This window comes from Mustela putorius, unplaced genomic scaffold, assembly GCF_011764305.1.
Source record: "Mustela putorius furo isolate JIRA1106 unplaced genomic scaffold, ASM1176430v1.1 tig00000759_pilon_pilon_pilon, whole genome shotgun sequence".
Lineage (NCBI taxonomy): Eukaryota > Metazoa > Chordata > Mammalia > Carnivora > Mustelidae > Mustela > Mustela putorius.
Window position 1 is genome coordinate 5,744,555 of NW_025421467.1, and position 24,884 is coordinate 5,769,438.

General features: G+C 35.7%; 1 protein-coding gene across 1 annotated transcript; it reads left to right on the plus strand.

Annotated features, from left to right (window-relative positions):
- Nucleotides 1–11,828: 11,828 nt before the first annotated feature.
- On the plus strand, nt 11,829–24,323 carry FUT9 (fucosyltransferase 9). The gene has a single exon (XM_013063821.2). It carries the CDS (start codon nt 11,829–11,831, stop codon nt 12,906–12,908), a length of 1,080 nt encoding a protein of 359 aa, XP_012919275.1. The 3' UTR covers nt 12,909–24,323.
- Nucleotides 24,324–24,884: the final 561 nt, after the last annotated feature.

The window sequence follows — 24,884 nt, forward strand, 5'->3', positions numbered from 1 at the left end:
AAACAGAGGGGCAGTATTTAGGAGAGTGGAGGTTCTTTAATAGAAGACAAGAACTATGATTATATTTAAATCCTAATGGAAAGCAACCATCAGAGACAGAGAAATTTAAGATTAGGAAAAATCAGACATAATAAATATAATGAGGTCACTTGACTTACTTAGATTCCAGAGTTAAGGAGGAGGAATCAGCCTTCCATGACAAGAGAGCTGTCTTTTCCTATGTGGTGGGAGAAGAGGACCTAGGATGATTCTCTACTAATCTACTTTCTTTTCATTTTCTCTACTATGTTCACCAAATACAGTACTTTCTTCTGAGTCTTCAACTACTTGGTGAACTGAATATTCAAAAGATTATTTATTAGGAATGAAATCACAATAGGAATGTTAGCTGACCCTGAGGAGAAAGAAGCCACTGGGGCAGGCCCAGTAATGGTGATTCAGTGGAAGTCCTCTCCGCCTCCCCTTTCCCCCACCCAAGGACTGGAGTGTTTGTATCTTAAATTTAAGGATTTTTCACTCTTGCATCTTTTACTTCTAAATTCCTCCTTCTTACCTTTCTTCTAATATCATCTTTGTTAAGTATCTTAATCAAACAGTTCATTTTCAGATTACTCAGTTGCAAGTTGATTGAACTTTCTTCTTTCGTGAAATTTCTTTAGCCACACTTTTATCAGAGTGTCTCTTAGGCTGTTGGTTTCTTAGTGGCTTATCCTTTGTGTTTTGATTCTTATTGGCCTATTCTCTTATTGTAGATTTAACTTGAAGTTTCAGAATCTTCTCACTAACTACAGCAATGTGTTTTTATTTAATCCCAGTAAAGCTGGTGCTAATTAGCTTCACATGAGTTCAAAAGATGATCAGTCTGTAAAATTTGGTGTGATCCAGAAACCGTTGTCATGGCAATGCCTCATCTAATATAGTGTTTACTTCTACAGGTAGATATGTTCTTTTTTTATGGCAACCTTCTTTTTAGTATCTGTTAACATCTTTTGATGTGCACGATGGTGTGTTGTTTTTGTTTCATTTTTGTTTCTGTGACTTAAAAAGCAAGAATTTTAATGTTGGAGAAAGTGTGTAAGAAAGAGCCCAGGAACATAAAGCAAGGGTCAGGGGACAGCTGGCTTTGAGGTTGTAAACCCACACATTTGATAGTAGGAGCAGAGAGAGGCTGCGGCTGCATTGGTTGGATTGTCAGACCCATAGTAGCCAAAGGAGGAAGATAGACAAACGCAATGGATGGGGACTGTTGCTGCTGGACCGGTTTGGGTCCATAGGAAACTCCCTCCCGAGGTCATTTACAAAAGCAACTGAGGGACCTCCTTGCAGAGATTATTGGTAGTAAGGCTGATGAAGGTCAAACAATCATAGCATAATCATCGAAAGAAAAAGACCTTATGTAGTAGTCTGCTGGGAAACAGGGAATTTAGAATGTAAAACTTAGAGAAAAGAAATTTTTATTGTCTTAAGTAATGGTTAAATACATGTAAAATCTTTAAATGTTTTTAAATGTTTTTAAACCTTTAAATGATGACATTGTGTGCACAAACTCTGGGATATAACTGAAATTTTTATAGAGGTTCTTTTTCTCTACCTTTATTGTTTTTAGTCTATGTGGCTCTTTGAGGTCAATTTTCAAAGCTGGCTCAACAAAGAAGCACATAAGGATTCACCTCAAAGAGAATGTAGCTATCAGGAATACAATGATCAGAAGCCAGTGATTACCAACTCCAAATGTGTCAATTATTCTTTGTATTCCTGGAATTGCTTGATAAACAGCCTGATAATAAAACAAAGCTAGACTTCTCTCCTGCGCTAATTCACCCTTCTGCACTCTCTCAGGGACAGGAAGAGAATTATTCTAAAACTTCTAGTATTCTGTTTCTGGTCATTGGTTTCCAGGAAAAGAGTAGAGAGGAAGTATTGGTGACCTAGTTTGTTCTAATGAACAAGAACCTCAGAGCAATATATGTCATAAAATAAATTTTCTATCCTATAATTCACAGAATTCACAGTTTTTCAATTGTAACCTGGAATTCTCAATTCTTAACTTGTATTTTTAGAGCAACACATTAAAAAGCCAAGCCACTAGTGTCCACATCTTGATTTATCACTTACTGGTGTGACATGGAACGGATAAATGTGCATCAGTTTCCTCATCTATAAAATGAATGTAACTATAGTGTATATTATATCTCATCATTATGGATTTAAAATAATTATTATTTCTTAAGTGCTTAGAATCATGCTTGGCATATAGAAAGTGAGATGTATTTGTTTTTCAAATACACAAAAAAAGGGTTTTTTCCTGAAAATAAAATGATAAAATTTATTGAAAAGTCTTAGCCTTGTTACTGTAACATTGCAAATGCTCAATAATTGCTAACTACTTGGTCTCTCAAACAAGCATTTGTTGAAAGCAAGGATATATACATCTGACTAGGATCAAGAAATTGGATACTGAGGAAAAAACCCAATGTCTATTATGTGAGCCTAGTTACAACCAAACAGAGGCAACAACACTAATCAAATACATAAATATAGGTACCCTCGTTACCGTGGTAAGTGCTTTGTAAAAATGACAGATAGAACCATGAGACGTGTACTTGGGGCCTTTGATTTACTGTGTATGTAGTGGGGTGGGTGTCGGGAGGTTGTCAGGAATCCTTCCATAATCTACTGCCAGTGGAGCAGAAAGGAGGAAATCAACAGAGACAGGAGGGAAATTGCTCCAGGGAGAGGGAAGAGTTGGTCCAGTGACTTCCTCAGTGAAAGAAGGCCAACCATGGCCATGCTGGAAATGCAGAAGGGACATGCAATATTTCAGAATCACTGAAAGGACTTTTTAAGATAGATTCTTGGGCTACAGCCCAGTTTCTGATTCCTTATTTCTGGGTTCCGGTGGGAGAATCTCATTTCTTACAAGCTCAAGCAACGCTGATGATGTGACTCCTCTGGGGACCACACTTTCAGAACCACTGGTCTACTGCCTTGTGAATCAACTGAATGCATCAAAAGCGAGTGCCAGATGTACCACTGAGAAAGCGAGAGTAGCAGTCTATAACAGAGGAGACAGATGCCAGACCTGGAGAAGTAAAAAGAAGTCAACTAATCTAAGGACTATATAGGAGGCATAAATAGTACTAGGTAGGGTGTGGATTTGAAGGACAAGAGATGTCAGGAACGAGCTACTCTACTTTGTCATCTGGAAGGAAAAAATTCTCATCGTCAGAGTTGGAAACACATAGTAATACATCAGCTCAAAATGAGAGTTTGAGGATTTGGGGGGTTTTTGTTGTTGTTGTTGTTTTTAATTTTTTTTAATTTTTTATTTTTTATAAACATATATTTTTATCCCCGGGGTACAGGTCTGTGAATCACCAGGTTTACATACTTCACAGCACTCACCAAAGCACATACCTTCCCCAGTGTCCATAATCCCACCCCCTTCTCCCAAACCCCCTCCCCCCAGCAACCCTCATGCTTAGCGAAATAAGTCAAGCAGAGAAAGACAACTATCATATGATCTCCCTGATATGAGGAAGTGGTGATGCAACATGGGGGCTTAAGTGGGTAGGAGAAGAATAAATGAAACAAGATGGGATTGGGAGGGACAAACCATGTTGTTGTTGTTTTTAAGGCTCCCTTGACCTTCATTGGCTGCTGCTACAGGCTACACCTGACAATAATAGTAGAAAGCACTGGTGTTGACAGCCAAATTATGAAAGAATGCTAGCCTCAAGGAACACCAGAAAGCATGTTCTAGGTAGCTGCCAGAGAGCATCCCTGGCCCTGTCTGTGGTATTCCCTCTGGGAAGGTAGCACAGGAGCCAAGTTACACTTGGCTCAGTGTCAGATCTGATTGCTCTAGCTATAGCTAAGGCAGGCAAATAGATCTAAAATGAATAAAGACAGCGATTGCAAACAAGTGATTATGAGTAGAAAGAAGCAGATAAAAGATCAAACTGAAAAAGGTTAATCTCTGAATTGGAAAGAAATTTCAAAGAGAATGAATGTAGAACCTGCTTAAGATGAAGAAGTTTGCCATGCAGGAAAAGCCACCATTGGCAGTTTGCACACTGAAGGAAACCAATGTGTGAGACAAAAATGAGAAGGGGGAAAAAAGAGAGACATTTCTGAGCATTTTAGAGGTAATATCCCAAAGGAGAAATAAGTCAGGGAATTTTTATGTGTGCTAGAGCACAATCTGAGGAATATTCGGGAAAAGCAAAGTCAACCATTAAAAGTGGCATATTTTGGTGGAAGCCTCTCCAGTGTTTGGAGGAAATAAAAGAGGCTCACCCATGGAAATACCAGAGCTAATACCCAAAGGTCTTTGAGAAAGGCTCGCAAACACAAATTTGATAGAATTCCAGAGATCAGCCAGTGTCTTCCTGCCAAAAAGTAAATGGCATCTCTCCCAAAGACAGGAGGCATTTGGCTCAGGACCTAATGGGGAGAATAGTGAGAATTCAGAGCAGGAATGCCCATGAGGAAGATTCAGTGGATTGTGAAGTGTCAAGGGAATTTTTGAAAGTGAAGTGATGAATATATAAAGTCTTACAGTATCTTGAGGCAGAATATAATTTGGTATAGGATAGGATATTGAAAGTATAAGACATTTTTATTCTTGGAAAGGATCTTACTGTAAAAGTCGTAGGAAGAAGTGAGAGCAAAACAAAATCATAACAAAAACAAACAACCCAAAAAATAAATAAAGCTAGGCAATTCAAAATATGAACATTCAGGGTAGGATTCAGAAGACTTTTGCAGAATCCTATTGATATCATGACACCAAACCTCATAATGAATATGTGGGGAACACCATTGTTCTTTGAACCTGAACAAACAGATAAGTAACAGCTCAGTTAAATACCACCTACCACCAAATACCTAAATTCTGGATGGCATCTACAGCTTAAAATAAAATGAAGAGATAGGTTTGCTGTTTTGAGAATTTATATAGAGTTTTTATTTTATTTTATTTATTTATTTGACAGACAGAGGTCACAAGTAGGCAGAGAGAGGAGAAAGCAGGCCCCCCGCTGAGCAGAGAGCCCCATGTGGGGCTCGATCCCAGGACCCTGGGATCATGACCTGAGCTGAAGGCAGAGGCTTTAACCCGCTAAGCCACCCAGGTGCCCCTAGAGTTTGTTTTTTTTTAATCCAAATAATTATGGACATATTTTGAAGGATTCTAGGTATACACTTCCTAATCTGCATGAAGAAAAAAAGAGGAGGTGAGATAATTAGTTGAGTTTTTGTTTGTTTGTTTCCTTGGTTAGGGTTTATTTTGTTGTGGGTTGTTGTAGGGTTGTTTGCTTGGATTTGCTTGTTTCAAGTAATAAAAACAATTATAATTGAAACAGACAAAAAGGAAATTATTGCAAGTTTATGGAGTAGTTCTTAGAACTGAAGCAATAGCTGAAGAGGCCAGCCCAGGAAGGCAGGATCTCAAGCAGATCCTTGGATGCAGGTAGTAGAGTTTATATAATTATCTTGTAAGGAAGCCCTACTGTGGTTAATCAGCTCCAACATTTTCCATCCTGACCCTTCTACTCAACTTTCCAAGTCCCAGAGTCAGAGTTTGCATGATCTGAATTTTCTGCCCAATGTGGTTTAGGAAAGGGGGAAATAACATTCTCTGCAATCCCAAAGATTGTATACAGGAGGGAGAGGTAATATCCCAATAGGAAATTAGGGTGGTATTATCAGAAGAAGGAAGATTGATCCAGACACTATAAACTAACAAATACCTGCTATAGAATCCTTTAAATATAATATGCTCATAGAGTAACTTTTTGTAAAAAGTGTGACTCCATGAATTATTGAAAGACCATGTTTAAATTCATTAGAAATTATATATTATATATTTCTCCAAAATTTATTAATAATGGGTTATGTTTTGAACTTAGAGGAGATTGTGTGTGTGTTTGTTGTTAGAAATGGTAATAATCTGCATAGACATAAGAAGGATTTATTATTCCAAAAGAAATTCAGCTACGGTGAGAGCTTGGATTCTTGACTGCAACAGAGAGTAATAATATAATAGCAAACACTTACATAGTTCTTTCTCTGGTCCAGCCACTATCAAAAGCACTTTACAAATTTTATTGTAACAGGGAAGAAGTCACAATGAATGACAATCACTTATTTTTTTTAAATATTTCTAATTTTAATCCACTTAATTTGTCCATGATTCATCTCTTGGAGGCTGGTCTGAACTGATCTGAAAATCCCTAAGTGGATCAAAAGTTCTATTTCTTTACATGGATGAAAAGTCTTACCATTTCAGGAATGTGCTCATTGTGCACCCACACAACAAATAGAGAAGAGGTGTACCACACAACAATTGGCAAACATGTTGACTCAAGACCTCCAGAGGGCATAGAGAAACTCTCTTCCAGTCCCACATGCCTGCTACTGTGAACCAGAGAGGTGGATTGAAGAATGAGGGGGTGGCTGCTATCTAAGTGAAGTCTAAAGGGGCAAGTTAAAGCCCAACTGTCCTCTTCTGTCTTGTAAGTTTCAGGCAGGTATTGAATTCTGTTCTAAATATACCCATTTCTTTCAGTGTAAAATAAGGATTCAACACATGCACGTGCACAAACACTCACAGACCAAAAACTTAAAGTAGAATTACTATTCCTTAGAGAAGCCTCTTCTTCACTTTGGTTTCACATTTTTTCTCCCTAATTCCTTGAAGCATATTTATGATGTGAGTATCGCGCTTGAACCTCTTCTATTCCAGGCTCCCTTCTGTTCTCTAACTCTCAGTGGAAATTCCTAAGGCGTGACACTGAAGGGAGTCTCTTAATGGAAAGCAGAAGTGTATGCACACCAAGTCCCATCAAGTTACATTTTTACAAAAGATTTTGTTAATTATTAATACTAATGTCTTTATATTCTTTTATGGCACTTAAGACTATCAAAAATAATTGAGAAGTTTTCATTATACTATTTATGGTTATAATTTGCTTTAGGCTATAAATTTATTGCTCTCTCTAGTGAGAGCTAAAGTTACATGGCGATGGGCGCTTTAAAAATAGGTTGTATCAATTAACAGTTCAAGATGTGTTGGATACCCAACTGAATTTTAGTTATGAGAAGTAAGTTTAAAGGTTCCTGTCAAGGGGAAGTCAATTAGGCTCCAAGAGGCAAACTTTCGTGACAGTTTCTATACAAAGCAGGGGTTACTGAGTAACTGCCCCTATTGTTCAGAAATGGACCCCGACAGCAATGAAAAGCTGAGAGGAGAGGTGTGCGGAGAGTTAACAAAAAGAACCTCAATACAAAATGTCCAGGAAGCAGAAAAACTGAGAGGCCTGCAGTGAAAGGAACATTGTTTCTTGCCTAGTGACCCCCCCCCTTCATTTGGCCAAAAAGAGGAGTTATTAAATTAAAGTATACTAGATAGATGCCAACTTTGACACATGACAAAGCTAGGGGATTTTGCTCATTTAGCGGTAGAAATATCTGTATGCCCACTGTGATGGTAGTTATTTTCTGAAAGTATACATGTTAAATGCACAAAGAAAGCAACTAAGTATCTATTTCTTCATTCATACATGGCTTATTTTTGCTTATCTAGTTACCTAGCATTTTACCTTGCACAGGGTAGAGACTAGGCAATCCACCCACTCATTCATGCAACATATATAGCATTTATTAAACACCTACTGTATTCTGGTGATGAGGATTAAGTGGTGAAGAAACAAAGGCCTTCATAGGGCTTGCATTCTGGTTATTGCGTTCTCTAGCTGCAGCCTGGAGAATCAGTGAACATAAAATTTAGTGTTCATGACTCAAACTAGAACCAATGACCTGGGTTTGTTTGAAAGTGTGCTCTGCCACTTCTGAACTGGGTAACCCTGGGCAAGTTTCTTAACCATTAGAAGCCTGTTTCTTTATCAATAAAATAGGATTACAATGAGGTAATACATGGGTGTGGGTGTGTGTGTGTGTGTGTGTGTGTGTTAACTTAAGTGCTAAAATCAATGTTTGACACTAGAAAGTATCATATAAGTGTCAGGTATTCTTGTTAAAGGAAATTGCTCAAAATTTAATGCATGGCTAAGTAATCCTCAATTATAAAGGGTAGAGGCCAGAGAAACCAAAACAATAAAACCAGAAGTGTCAAATGCACCTAAATAGACAACTGAGGCTTGTATTACTTGTTCAAAGAAGATTGTAGAAGGCAAGAAAGAGCATAACTCAATGGTTAAGCTAGTTGCATATATCTCTGATCCTCAGTTTTTTTTTTTTATTTTTAAAGATTTTATTTATTTATCTGAGAGAGAACATGAGCAGTGAAAGGGTCAGAGGGTCAGAGGGAGAAGCAGACTCCCCATTGAGCAGGGACCAGGATCTGGGGCTTAATCCCAGGACCCTGAGATCATGATCTGAACCAAAGGCAGACATTTAACCAACTGAACCACCCAGGCACCCCAGACTTCAGTTTTTTTCATCAAAGGTGATAAAAGACTTTCTTTATAGAGGTTCTATGAAAATTAAAGGAAATGGTGTATGCAAAGTGCTCTGCACAGGACCTAGCTGAGAATGAGCATTTACTGAACAGGGGCTTTTATTTAAGCTATAACTTATTGCAATGAATTGACATTATTTATTTAGTTACTGACATTGCATTTCAATTCAAAAAGGATTTAAGGGAACTTTTTCAATGAGAACAGTTCTCTCTTTCTCTCTCTCTGTCTCTCTTTTTTCCCTTGTTCTTTTGAGAAAGGGAGAGAGAGTGCAAATGAGTGGAGGAAGGGGCAGAAGGAGAGATAAAGAGGGAGATAAAGAATCTTGACGGGGCTCCAGACACAGTGTGGAGCTCAACGCAGGGCTCAACCTCGCAACCATGAGATCATGACCTGAGCTGAAATCAAGAGTCACATGCTTACCTGACTGAGCCACCCCGGCACCCTATCAATGAAAACATTTCGAAATACCATTAAACATTGGTCTTACAGGAGAAAAACACTTCATTGCTCAAATCATGTATATTACAGGTTAGTATTATTACTCCATTAAAAAAGAGATCTTCCGGGACGTCTGGGTGGCTCAGTTGGTTAAGCGGCTGCCTTCAGCTCTGGTCATGATCCCAGCATCCTGGGATCAAGTCCCACATTGGGCTCCTTGCTTGGTGGGGAGCCTGCTTCTCCCTCTGCCTCTGCCTGCCACTCTGTCTGTGCTTGCTCTCGCTTCTCTCTATGACAAATAAATAAAATCTTAAAAAAAAAAAAAAAAGAGAGAGATCTTTCCAGTAACTTTTCTCAGAGTGTAGAAATAGATTATCCAACCAGTCAAATTTATAAAGTAAGATCAAATGTACATGAAACTACATAAACCTACTCTTGAATTGTGTCATAATATATTTTAATTTTCTTTATTGCTCAATGTTTGTATATGTGTTCATAAGTGAAATAGACCTTTTTAAACTTTTTATATTTCCTTTTAGTAATAGGTTAATAATTGACTTCATGTTATGAGTTAAGCTTTTTTTTGTTTTCTGGATTTTTTAAAAAATGACAATAATATTCTCTATTTATTGAACAATTGATATCACTCCTACAAAGCCACCTAGGTCTACTGTTTGTTTTCAATATCATTTATCAATTCCACTTCACTAACTGCTATTTGTTTAATAAGAAATTCTCATTAAAATTGGCCTTTTTCTATTTGTACAGATATATAACCATCCATTTCATCAGTTTTTCAAATTCATGAACATAAAATTACTTCATATAGTCATTTCTTATTTTTTTCTGTTGCATAATCATCTGCTCTTTTTTTATATTTAAACTGAATTTCTTTAAAAAAATTAATTTTCTTTTTTCATGATTATTCTTGTGTGAAGTTTGTCTCTGGATTTTTTTTAGTTTTATTGAGTTATATTTCACATGTAACATTATATTAGTGTAAGCGGTACAACATACTGATTTGATATATGTCGATATTACAAAATGATTACTACTGTAAGTTTAGTTAATTCATCACCTCACATAGTTACATGCGGTATTATTAGTCTTCTCTAATTTCTGCTCTCAATTTCAATGATTTCAATCCTTATCTTAATTTTTTACTTCTTATTGCTTTAGCTTTGGCCATTGTTCTCTGTCCAGCTTGTTCAGTTGGCAATTTTGTTAACTAACTTCCCCCAAACTGTGCAAACCTGTAAATTTCCTTTAAATAAAGTACTGTTTTAGACACATTCCACAAAATCTCACATGTAGAGTCAACAATGTCATTTAGTTCTAAACAGCTAAGATTTCTTACATATTCCTTTCTATTTTCTCCATAGCTCAGGAGTTGATTAATAGTTTCTGAACATATTTGGTAGACACTTCTTTTATTTTCCTTTTGTTATTGACTGGATGGGGCTGAAGCTAAATTTGATGGTAAGTCTCAGTCCTTGATTCCAATAATTCTCTTCTGGGAGTTCTCCAGGATCTTTGGATTCATAAAATCAAGGGAACTACATAGAATATGTCATATGCTTTAAGAAAAGCTGCATAACAGCAAAAAAAAAAAAGTGATTTTTTAAAAATGTTCACATAAATTTAGGTAATTAAATAAAGAACAATTTCTCCCTTTTTTTCTGGAAGGAAACTGCTCATGTTTGTACACTAGCTTTTGATCAAGACTTCAAAATATTTTAATGAATCTGAAATAATAGACCACATTATTTTGGTGAAAAGAATCATGAATTTCAGATGATCAGTAAGAATTTGATCAAAAGACAGTTTTGCAAACATATTACATATTTTATCTTTGTGTTCATATTCATAAAAAAACATGAATGTCAAAGAGGAAAAAACCTTGAAGACTCTTCCATTAAAAAAAAAATCAAAAAGCCTTAATTCATCTTTTTAGCTGCAATCTCCTATAATTCACAACATCAATTTTGTCCTCCATGAAACACAATTCTTTTCTTTTGAGAATCCATTTATTTTTATTATACTAATATCATTTTAGTGCTAAGAAAAACTTTTTTTAATGCCCTGATACCACGTGAGAATGTTTTTCTAATGCCACTATAGCATTTTTATTATCGCAACCTAGTAGATCTTGGGTGTACTAACAGATTATTAAAAGTAAATAAGAAAAATTGTAAGAAAAATAAATATTAAAAATTTAAAAAGAGATTTTAATTTCTCAAATTTTTGCACCTATGTACTTACTTAAAAGCAAAACAAAGTAACAGATATCAAACCAAGAGCTGCCATTTCTTATAAGAGACCCCTTGTGATGCATTTTTGGCAGTAAAGATGAGCTTATATCAAAAAACCAAAACAAAAGTTTTTCTTTAAAAATTTTGGTTTTCTACTGAATTCCATCTGAACTGCAAAGTTATATTACAATCTCAAAAATGCATGAGTAAATAATTATAGTGATTATATATAATTAATAATAGTCATATAAACTAAGGAATGTTCTCAGATCTGATGTGATTTCAAAGTACAAAAAATTTTAGTCATAGCCTTGGTGATGTCTTTGTGCCAGCTTTCTAGAAACAAATAAAATAACAGGTAAGGGTGGCATTGAAAACAGATGTAACCCAGCTTCAAGATATGCAGGCAGACTTCTAACAAATTCTGACGCATTATTTATGGAGTTCAAGGGAAAGTTCCTTTGAAGGCAGTTTCTTGGCTTAATAAAAGCTCCATTTCTCTAATGGTTTAGTAACACTAAAAAAGGAAAATGCATCTGGTTTGGGATTAAGTATATTTTGAAATGTATCACCCGTTAACCTCAAATTGTACTTATGGTTAGCTTTTCATCACTACCTCTACCTACCTCCATCGTTCTCTTTCACAGAAAAAATTATGACATCAGCATCCAAAGGAATTCTCCGCCCATTTTTAATCGTCTGCATTATCCTGGGCTGCTTCATGGCCTGTCTGCTCATTTACATCAAGCCTACCAACAGCTGGATCTTCAGTCCAATGGAGTCAGCCAGCTCAGTGCTGAAAATGAAAAACTTCTTCTCCACCAAAACTGATTATTTTAATGAAACTACTATCCTGATTTGGGTGTGGCCATTTGGGCAGACCTTTGACCTTACATCTTGCCAAGCAATGTTCAACATCCAAGGATGCCATCTCACAACAGACCGTTCTCTGTACAACAAATCTCACGCAGTTCTGATCCATCACCGAGACATCAGTTGGGATCTGACTAACTTACCTCAGCAGGCTAGGCCACCCTTCCAGAAATGGATTTGGATGAATTTGGAATCACCAACTCACACGCCCCAAAAAAGTGGCATTGAGCACCTGTTCAACTTGACTCTGACTTACCGCCGCGACTCAGATATCCAAGTGCCTTACGGCTTCTTGACGGTGAGCACAAACCCCTTCGTGTTTGAAGTGCCAAGCAAAGAGAAGTTAGTGTGCTGGGTTGTAAGTAACTGGAACCCTGAGCACGCCAGGGTCAAGTATTACAATGAGCTAAGCAAAAGCATTGAAATCCATACGTATGGGCAAGCATTTGGAGAGTATGTGAATGATAAAAATTTGATTCCTACCATATCTACTTGCAAATTCTATCTTTCTTTTGAAAACTCAATCCACAAAGATTACATCACAGAAAAGCTCTATAATGCTTTTTTAGCTGGCTCTGTACCTGTTGTTCTGGGGCCATCTAGGGAAAATTATGAGAATTATATTCCAGCAGATTCATTCATTCATGTGGAAGATTATAACTCTCCCAGTGAGCTAGCCAAGTATCTGAAAGAAGTTGACAAAAACAATAAGTTATACCTTAGTTACTTTAACTGGAGGAAGGATTTCACAGTGAATCTCCCACGATTTTGGGAATCACATGCATGCTTGGCTTGTGATCACGTGAAAAGGCATCAAGAATATAAATCTGTTGGTAATTTAGAGAAATGGTTTTGGAATTAAAGTTTTCCATCATTTGCACACTTGGAAAAATTATTTTGATGAGCTATCATCCAAGTTTTGAGGATAAGAAGAGAGACAACATTCTGCTTTTGTGTCACAATTTATTTTTATCACTCTCTCTTGGGTAACATGTACACTTTGATGGAGATTTCTGAGAGCTCAGCACTAGCAATCACTCCCTTTGGTTTTAAATTATCCTGTATATACCTAATTATGTGCACTGAAAATTAATTTATTCTTTGCTACCATTTGTAAACATTGTTTTTCACATTTTGGTAGTTGTTTATAATGTACATTCATGATATGATTGTTGTTTCTACATTGGTCAGCTCTTCAAGCTATTTGGGAGATGACAATGCGCATCTTAAAATATGAAATATTTTCACTAAACACCATGATCTCTAGTTCCAAGTTTGCCTAATATAACAAAGGAAAGGTATTTTTAACGGAGTTCTAACCTCTTTGACTTCAAAGTGAACAAAGTGTGTAACTGTCTCTATTAAATATACTTTTTACCTGCTTACCACATTTTTTGTGAAGGGAGAATTATTCATGTAGTGAATAAAAAAGATAGTGAAGCTGAACTGTTTTTTTCAGGAAGGTATTAGACTTTTCATTTATTTTCATTAAGCAATCTTACAAATGCAACCACTGGTTCTCAAGATCTTAAGTGAAATTATTCAAGTATTTCTAAATATCCAACTTGGGGGGATTTGTAGAACTTGGGAAATAATCCTGACAATACATAAGAATATCTAGAATAGTTCTCTTCCCAATCCTTATACTTACTATTATAATAAAACAAATAATTTCCTCAAATAACAAAGGAAAAGAATGTGTATAGGTACAAATCATATTTACAAGCAGTACATTTATGTATAATCTTAAATAACATAAAAATTTTAAATATTTTTTCCAAGCCACAATATGTAAAAGTTTCATTTTACCATGTGGACAAATAAATAGACAAAACATTTTAAAGGTTTGCTCTCACATTACAAGAACCGAAATAAAATTATCATTAAGGTGTTATGCAGAAGATATCAAACATAATAAAGTGGGGATCTATAGAAAAGACACAATTCTAACCCAGAGTATGATCTCAATGCACATTTATTGAATGAAGAAATGAATGTCAGTGAAAATCATGGGAAAATTTTTGTTTGCTTCCAGAAAGTGACAGTTCTAGCGTAGAAATATTAACTGGAGATGATGTTTTTTATTTCATTTGCATAATTATTCATATATAGCACTTGTGACCATGGCCCTCAGAGCTTTACAGAACCAAAATAAACTTGCCATTACACTAAGTTCTTGGAAGATTCATCCCTGAACCTGCAGTTGTACACAACAATTTTCCTTTGTAAGGTTAAGAGCTGGAGATAAGCAGAGATTAGTAGGTGAAAAAAGATGGGATGTTAAGGATTCTTCAAGAAAAACATGTCCCAAAAGAATCTTTAATGACTATTCCATTCAGGCCAAAAACCCATCAGAAGAACTGGAGTGTTCTGATGACATCTTTTTGGATCTAATTGTGACATATTTATTCTAATAGTCCTGTTACATGTTAACATTATTAGAATACAAATCCACCATCTTCTACATCAAATGGAAGTTAGATAGAGACAAACGTGAGTTCAGTAAGTAAGACATATGTCCTTTGCCCCAGACTGCCTTGTGTAGGAATGAGCTCTCTGGAGCTCTAGGAGGAGTGGACCAGTGGAAGATTCTGGCATGAGATGGAGGACTGTTTGATCCTCAGGTTCATTTCTTTACCCATGTCGAACAGGCATTTTGTGTCAGGCAATGCCCTAACCAGAGATAAAGACGAACAAGTTACTGTCACTGCCCTACAGGAGCTTACAGTTAAGTGGAGAGATACATGAAAGCTTTCTTTGAGTCTGTGTTAATGCACATACTCCTCTCAATGGAGTTTATATGAGGCACTGTTGATTCAATGAAAAGAAGATAGCTTATTTCCCCCGTTGCTCAGGGATTTGACATATTTCTGAGCTGCAAACTTTGTTCACTCATTTGACCTGATGTAGGTCCCCTCCATAGTATGTCTTCTAACACATTGCATCAAGAAGTGGTGTGTCTGTGTGGATGCCCTCGTAGATAAAGACAAATCTCACCTACATTTATTTTATCAGGTTAAAAAGTCTAATTCATACATTTACACAGACTTTGTCATCCTTTTGTCATCTACAAAAAGCGTAGAGTTCTAAACAGTTTGCATGGCTAACATGTTTAGAAAGCACCTGCTTTCCTCAAAAGTAGCGAAGCATTCAGTGTCTTGACAACCCATCTTGGCTGCGGTGGGCGCCCATGATTTCAAAGAACTAAGAAACCTGGGGGCATCACCTCTCTTGCCAAATATGAATTTGGTCTCTTTTTTAGACTGAGTATAATCACATGCTGATAATATGACTCAAGCCAAGGCAATAATACTATGTCACTAACTGACACATCTATATATTAAAAACCCATTACCAGGTCCCAGAAGAATAACTTTTCTGAATTTGAAGTGCCAAAATGAATGAGTCAACTTAGCCCATCAGTTCTGGGAGTATTTATTTGTAAGTTTTAGGGCTAGATGGTATTATAGCAATGTTTACAAACCAATCCCTTGATCTACTTATGGATTAACCAGATCCAGAGATAACCTTTATTCAAGAAATATGTTCACACACACACACACACACACACACACACAGCTAGTGACATACCTAAGACTGAATGTAAGGGTGCCCTATCTCTCAATGCTATGTTATTTTTCATTGTATTCTCATGTAACCATAGAAGTATGTCTCAATTCATAAAAATGTGAATGCCTTATTGGTCTAATTAAGGCCTAAGGAATGGTACACTCTATGTGGAAGCACTTTGACTTTTGAAAAAAGTATATAGTAAATAAAACATCAAATTGTTAGCATTCTTTCTGTTTTAAATATTTTAGGAGATGAGCTTTAGCAGAAGGAAATGGATTTTGACTACATTTTAAGTGAAATGTGACCCTCAAAGATGGTGTATGGTTCTGAGGCACTCCATTAATAAATACCATGAATTGCAATTCTTTTAAAGGATATCTCCTGGTGAAAGATATGGAGTCAACAAAATTAGCTTGCTTTTGGTTATAAAAACAAATAATTATGCCAGGGGATAAACTGTGGATATAAAAACAGAATAGACAACTTAAAAAGTTTTGTTCCATTTTTAAAAAATCTTTAATAGTCTGAATATTAAATGTTAATTATTATAGGCCTTACTAGTAAGAATATATAAATATTATTACAAGTCTTCTTTGTAAGAATATATACTGAATTCTCCATATCCAACAGTATTAAACTCCTTAAAAAAAAAAAAAAGACATGATAGTCATATTATATGACAGCCATAAATTTTAGAAGTAGAGACTGGAAAAAAATTATCTTAGTGGGAAACCAATGTCAGCTTAAAATTTTGCACTTACTACATGTCTTGATAATCCTAGAATGTGCAGAAATGCTTTCTGTTGTGAGGGCTTAGAAAGCTCAGAGCACTTGATGTATAAAGTGACAGAATATTTAGGAATTATTTGCTGAGGCTTTAAATTCTTGCCTCCAATTGGAAGTTAAATATGGTAAGAATAGGAAATTATACAATTGATATCTTTTTGATTGCCTATTTTCAAACTAGATTCCATGAGTCTTAAGGTAATGCCTTTGTCTTTGTCTAGAAAATGTCTTCGCATGAAGTAATGTTACCAAAACAAGGTTTAGGTCCTTACATTATGACCTTGTGACATTATGACCTTAACCATACCTTTGAGTTCCCTTGAACTCTGATCTCATTTAGGGGAGCTTCTTAACAAATTAATTACAATTGAACTGTTAAATATAAAAATTTCAGGATCTTAAAGATAAGCACGGTGCCTATCACAGAGAGGGATCTCAACAAATATTTGTTCAGTGAATAAAGAAATTGCATTGGAGGTCATGCAGAATTTTATTAAAGTGTGATAACAGTTCTAGCTTATTGGTACCAGTTAGAGATTATATTTTATATTTATTTCTTTGGTCAATTTACTGACTGGATGCAAAGGAAGTCTTTATGTCCTTCCAATCTTCCTGCATCCTAGCAACCCAAAAGAAGTAACATTTCAAGAAAGATTTTAAAGGATTTGGAACTTGTTAACATTCTATTCAAATATGAATACCAATTGTTTCTAATAGGAAAGACAATTAGTATTTGAGGAGAATATAAAGTGCCAGCACTGTGAAGGGCACATATTTATTACCAAACTGTGCACGGAGGAAAATGCAGTTTCTTTCCCACCTAACTGCAGTCCTTTGTACTGCAAACATCAGTCAGTTAAGATGATACTTTTTTCTAGATGCCTCTCATCTAAAGATTTTGTAGCATTTTGCAAATGGGTAAGCTCAACTACAATCCAAAGTGTTCTCCCTCTCAGTAATTCATATTGAATGCATCCATATTCATAAGCATTATACAGAGCAGTTAACAGAACAAAAATGAGAGAGAGTCAGCTAAACCAGACAATGCTCGGCTGGGTTATTGGTTTAACAAACTCATTTTCAGAAATCCAGCTAACCTCTCCGGACCTTGTTTGCAAGGCTCCTTCTGGAGTTGTTACTCTCTCATCTAAGATCGAAACTGACAAAATGCATGTATTTGCAAATGAAATTCCAATGACCATATCATTTTTTGAAGGTCAATATTTCAAATGGATGTCCCTCTTACTTCTCTGAATAGACTTTTAAAGTGTAAAACAGATTATTTCAACTAATATGTGGAAAGAACCTAACCCTGTGCTTAGAATATAGCAAGTGCTCAATTAACTGAACTTCTTCCTTTAACTCCTTCCCCTTCATTCTCTACCTCACCTTTTGTAATTCATATACTCATGACTCACGGAGACCTTAATTGCCTACAGAAAACCAACCATATAATGAGCATTATTTTAAAATATTATTGATTTTTCTATATCATCCACATTCTTATTACAATAATCTAAAACTTTTTTTATCAATGCAAAAGTTTCAAGGAAGCAGTGGAGGCACACTGCAAATCCCCAGGTGACAATGAAACAAGGAGCCTCATTTGAGTAAACCAGATTGAATATATCCAAACAATTTAGTTATTCTTAATTCATAGTTACCATATGTTTTTCATTTGATCTACTTTGAAAATATTGTAAAAAATTAAAAAAAAAATCTCTCCAATGTCAGCTGTCTTTGTCAAGGTAACTGAAAAGCCTGATTCCTGGGTCACCAGACCCGGAATCACCAGAGGTATTTGTGAATAATACTGATTCCTTGACCCTGCTCAGGCAATTCTCTCCGAACAAGTCCAAAAAAAAAAGAAAAGAAAACATGCTTTTAATATACTTCCTAAGTTAGTCTGTTTCACGTTGTAGTTGATAAACCATCCTAACTTAGCCAGTGGTTCTTGAACACGCACACGTCTTTGGAATTTCCTGGCTGCCTAAGAATCATTTGGAAAAATATTAATAATATGCAGTTTCTGATTCTCTGGGTCTGAAATGGGAGCTGGAATCTGTATTTTAAAAATTTCCCCAGATAGTTCTGATGTGCTGTCAGGTTTGAGGTCTGTGTCATAACCACCTCTAAAATGGAGTGCATTCTGAGCTGATAGAAGCTAATGTCTTTAATTCACTCGGGATCGTCCTGGATATGTCAGTAAAGTGTTTCTCTACCTTAAGAGCCAAGATATTCTATTTGCCTAATTATTTCATGCATGAGCATGGTGCTGGCTAACTAATCCCTCAATTTGGGGCAGATTATTTACAGTGTCCAAATCTTCTTTTAAGTTGTGATTGGTTTATAGCAGTATTTATCAGGTCTGGATGCATGTGTGGATCCCTTGGAGAGGATTTAAAATTGTGGACTCCCAAACTCCATCTCCAGAGATCTGATCTGAATGGTTTGAAATGGGACCCAGAGACCAACAATTGTAAAGACACCTTAGATGACACTAATGTAGGGCTATCTCTGGGAACCAGCAGTCGACACAAAAGACCTGTTCAATTCTTGGCCTGGAGGTATTACTAGGAAAAGAAAAGTTTATACATCTTGAAAAAATATCTCTCATTCTCTTTTTGGGTTCTAAATGTATGTTTGTATTTTGCAACACGAAAATTGGACTATCCAATTACTAAGATCCTTTACAGCCATAAAATTTTATGCTTCTGTGATCTGCTAATCCAATGTATATGTTTAAGAGAACCTATTTTCCATATCCCAAAGCCCTTGCTTGATGGGTGGAAAGTAATTTGCAATTGGCATATAGCAATGAGCTAGCTGTAGCACATGGAGTCTTGGTGACCACAGATTTCCAACTGAATCTCAGTTCTGCCACTCCCTAACTGTAGACAGGCTACCTGACTCATATTGGCCTCAGATTTTGCATCTATGAAGTGGAGGTAGCAGATTCCCGATGTGTCTGTGTGCGCGCGCGCGTGTGTGTGTGTGTGTGTGTGCAGGGACAAATAAAATAACATATAAGTGAATAGATACTGTGTTCAAATTTACAATAATTTATTATAACAAAATATCACTGTAAGGAATTCAAAACTACTTCCAAATTTCAGTTGTAAACTGAAAATGTTAAGCAGACAGCTTTTAAGAATCATTGCGAATTTAAATAAGCCAAAGGAATAATCTTCAGAAAAAAAGAAACAAATAAATATAGTGTGGAAGCATGCATTCACATTTTCTATAATGACTCAGTAATGGAAGGGGGAGTACATAGGCATTATTTGACTTACTAAACACATACACCATTTCTTAAAATAAGTGGAATCCAAGCAAGCCTAATTTCCCCTCACTGTTATGAGCGATCAGTAAATTAACAGTTTAGCTTATTATTAGTTGGCATAGCTTATGTCACAGAATGGAATAGAAGGAAGATTCTCAGAGGTGATTTGCTGGTAAAAACAGGGGTCCCGAAATATTCAGCAACCTGACTTCATCAACCACATCAGCTCAGCGGCAGAGTTAGGTTATGACCTAAGTTAGGAAGCAGAATCAAGTCTTCATCTACTTTTTCTAAAGTTAAAAAATTCTAAAGGTCCCTTTAAAATGGGAGAGCATAAATTCAATAAACATGTATGTATTTGTTTAGTGGTGCAGAAATAAAATAATTCCTAGCCAGACTGTGATTAAGACTGCTCTAATTGCATAATAAATAAAAATTTGACACAAATAACCTCAACTGTTCATTTGCACACTTTCTAAGTTGTACTTTAATAAAAAAAGGAAACTTAAATGTTTTACATTGATATGTCAGAAATGAATAATATTCAAAATAGTATTTTTAAGCAGTTTCCAATTGTCTCACTTTAAAGAACATTAGAAATGTTTATTTCAGATACAATGTTAAAAAACTCCAAAAATTAAATTAGTCATCTGAATCATTTGGGAGACAAATTATTGAATTAGTTGTATACATAAAGTATGTTACATTAGAGCTTGCTGGAGTTTTGCTATAAAAAACAAATATAAATTATGTCTGAAAAACTCTGAGAGTGATTTTTTTCAGAGGTGTTAACTCTGGTGACTCTTACTGCACCTTTCACATTCCATTTTGATTGATGGACGGAGATAGAAAAGCAGGCTCACAGATATGGTACCCAGACTAAATCAACAAGCTGGTACTACTCATTATGCAAGAAATATGCACAAGAGTTACAAGAATGCATCCCTTTCTCTGATTGGCCTCATTAGCCACCTCCAGTCCCTCAGATGAGACAATCCTGAAGAGGCCATCCTTTTCCAAGGCCAGATTGCAAGAAGAGAGCTCACTGTCATCTAGGACAGGGTATGTGTCTCCGGGGACTACAATGAGATCCAGGCCTGCCACACACTGGTTTTCTTCTTTAAGAGCCTTGAACAGACCGAGAATATCTGGTTTAATGTAAAAGTAGGAGCAGTCCCCTTTTTACATGATAGATGGCCTATCTCAAATATTTTACATAGTATTCAAAAATAATGAATTGAAGCACAAAGAGTATTGTACTTGAGACCAGAAGTTCACTGACAAGGAAAAAAAAAATCATTTAGCTTGCAGATTCTTTACATTCAAATCAATGAGAGCTCTTGGGCTGGAAGATGTAGCATTGTAAATGGAGATAGAAAAACATGGTGAAAATAATGACATCTTTTTTTTTTTACTCTTAAATTAAAAATTTAAATCTCTAGAGCTATCCGCATAATGGCAGCCTTCAAAGGCGAAGTACTTATTCATGCGCACCTTTCCCCCTCTTGTCTCTCTTTTTTTTTTTTTTTTTTTTAATATAAGGTTGGGTTTTGCAGGAATCAGGATTAGTGGAGTAATTGTGACAATACAAAAAGACCATTTTCATAAATAGTACATAAGAAGAAGGTAAAAAAAAAAAAGAGTGTTTGCTGGAGGAAATGCAACTGGTCCGAATTATCTGAGTGAAATTATTGAGATTAATCATCTTCATTGGAATAATGTAGTTTATTCTGAAACTGAAACAACCTGTATGTATAAGAGAGGTTTTTAAAGGGAAAAAGTGAAGGAAGAGCTCACAAGTTTCAACATAGATTCCAGCTTACAAAGCTGCAGAAAGGAGGAAAAGAGTAGTAAATTAAGGATTAGAACCAAGTTCCAGGTGGTGCAATCGATTGCAGGATTCACTAGCTTTTCTGGGACACTGACTTCTCATCAATCAATAATGTGGTGCATTAGAGCCAACTGAGAAGTGCTTATTAGATCTTGACTTTTTTGATTTGATATTCTGGGTTAGTTAGCCTGGCACAGTGCATGGGCTGCCATATACTTTTCTGGAATGTTCCTTCTTTCCTTCTCGGTCTCTTCCGTGTGGCCATGTCACTGTTCTGGGAGCCATAAGAAAGAAGAGAAAATAGTTACCAAGCAGTTTCTATAGGAGTTCCAATTAAAAGGTTGCTAAAGAAGAAAGCTGCAGTGAAGTTTACATACTTTCTCTCATCTCCTCAAAAACACACATACAGACACACATAAGCCTACACTTTTTCTATGTAGTTCAAGTGTAACTTTGAATAAAACAATGTGCACTCAAAGAAGTCAAAACTATCATGGTGAAACAAAGTGTGCCAATTCTAGCCAATATGTGAATTGTAAGGGTCAGTAATCCATAAATTATTTGGGTGGTAATTGTATGTTTTATTAATGTAATGTGATTTTGCACTATTGTACTATCATATTTAAACAGACTCTTAAAAATACTCTGAAACCTAAATGCCAAATGTACAGTTTATAGTTCTTGTTATTTCTGATAAGGATTTACTTGCATTGTGCTAATAGTTGTTTAATGCTATTAACTTCATGTATGTGTAAAATTGCAATGCAGACCCCATAGGGTTGTTGTAAGCACACTAATTAGTCATCTGGATTTTTATAGATAAAATCACACATTGATCAGAAACCACTTTTCTACTTATTTTTTTGTAGAGTATTTTTCCACACTTGAAAAGACATGATTATTTTATATCAAACATCAGCTTTTCTTTAAAATCTTATTTTAGTAGCCAGTGCATGTTTGAAATAAAATGTGTCAGAAATTATATAAAGATATTAAGGCTGTGTTATATTAGATGGAAAAATGCATGCCTTTGGTGAATCATGCAACTTTGGGGGAGGGGGGCATTTACACTGCCAGCTCATACATAGGCTTTGTCCCAGTCTGTGTGCATGATTCACGTCTTTCAAACAATTCTTTTTAAACTTAAGAAAAGTGAAAATGTTGTTCTTAGTGCTAATGAGCCAATAGAAAATGTTGCTTTGCTTTTCTTTAACTGGGCAGCATAATGTGGTAAAATCCCCCCACCCCCAATTTTCTTCTTCAAGTTTCTTGTTGGCAATAAAATAAAACAAATAAAATCATTTGTTGGCAAATGATACAATTTACTGCATAGAAATTTACTATTATAAAAGCATGAAGATATGAAAAATATCATCTTAATCAGTTCTATACTATGAACACAATATTCTGGCAGCTTTTTTACAATCAAGAAGAGTGTGTCTTTTTTCTTTTTACACTGCCAAAATCAGTATTACTGCCAGGGGTGGTGGGGAGGGATGTGGGAACAGAAAACACGTGAGGCCAGGTCTGCACAACACTAAATTGGGCAATAATGTAGAATATCCAGGCAGTGTGAACAGCCAATCAGTGTACTTGGTAGAGCAAGGAGGAAAAATATTTTTCTCGGTAACTTGAGTGATTAGGGGGAAAAAAATGTGTAGAAAATACACATTTTGGCTGCAAAGACCAGGCCTCTACATGCTGATAATTTGCAGTAGTCTTTGGGAACAGAAATTACGCCATTTGGTGAAGTTTTGTTCATGTTTTTATTTTTCTTTGGTGTTCTTCAGGAAATATACTTGTGCTTTTAAAAGGGCTTAATTCCAAACAGATAATATACGTGGACCAATGACCACTTCCCAAATGAAATTAGTCACTCATCATAATATAGTAAGGCTAGAAATAGCACTTGGTGACTTAAAACATCAATATTAAGCATTTATAAGCATTTATACTGTTGGAAGGTAATTTTATTGCTATGTTATTAAAACAGTAGGGATTCTATTTATACATTTATTTATTTATTTATTTACAGATGTTTGGTTCATTCAAGTTCAATTTTAACTGCTTCAGTGAAGTTAGTATAACAGTAAGAAAAGTTGAGTCTAGCTACTATTCCAAGTGAAAATCATGCAACTGAGTCTTGCTATATCCTCGAGGAAAGCATTAATCCAAACGTTGAGTAGCCAGTCCTGGCAGTATGGAGGCCATCTTCACTGACCAGGATTTGCATGTGTATGGCATTCAGTAAACAACTGATCTGGGCTCTTAGTTGCTACCATATTGTTCCCTTCATTAATTCAACTTGTAAATAACATAACATGTTATGGCAGCTAAGCAAGTATTTTAAGAAGCCATGCGAGGCAAAATGCCATAGGAAATCTGTATATTCAGCTATTTGAAGAACTTGCATTTTCCACAAATTAAACTGGAGATGTCATTTGAAATTTCCTTCCCTTAAAAATGCCATCATAATATGGATTTCTGGCCCATTGATGTCTTTCTGGGTTTATAAATATATGGTGTGTTTGGTATAGTTATAATTTTTTGAAATTTTGTTCAGCAATTAATAGTGGCTTCAGTGATCTGTGCTAAGATCCCAAGGCAGAAATAAATGTATAAAGGGTTTGAGCCTGTATGTGTCAGGAGAATTCTCTTTCTTCAATCATATTTCCTATATTCAATGTAAGCACTTCACTGATTTACCACTGGAGTTATTCCTTAGGTGTGTAAATAATGATGTTCTATTCAGGCTTAATGAATTCCTGTACTGTGAATATTTAAAATAAAAGAATTCAATTAAATGTGCAATAGTGCTGGTTATTTATAATACTTACATTCAAAATCATTCACTTGAGAAGATTCATTTCGACTTACATGCAAAATATATACAGGATCCCCTGTATATACTGAGTTAAAATTTAAAAACAAATATATCTTAGAGATTATACATTTATTGCAAATACTAAATCAAAAAATGGCAGTCAGTGTGCATATGTAAACTGTTCTACACTAGTTTGTTTCCTTACTTTTGCATTGCTTGGGAATGAAATTAAATCCATTAATGTTTTGAACTTATGTGTGGGGACCAGGAGAATCTTCCCAACTCTTGATTCTGCTTTGATCCTGGCTTGAAAGATGCCTCACTGTGCATTTTCAATTCTCTATTTCTCTGCATATTCTCCCGATTGTTTTTACTCAAGTATATCGAATCAACAATTACCAGTAGCCTAAAGTCCCAAGTGTATATATCCATTTTGAACTTCTCTCTTCAGCCATATACCTCTAACTTCCAATTGTCTGTTGTCACCTCTTTTCCTACAGACCCATTGCCTTGGATAGCCCACTAGGAAGGGATTTTTACA

Excerpts from the sequence above, each read along its gene's own strand:
- FUT9 (XM_013063821.2), top strand. The coding sequence starts at position 11,829 with ATGACATCAGCATCCAAAGGAATTCTCCGCCCATTTTTAATCGTCTGC.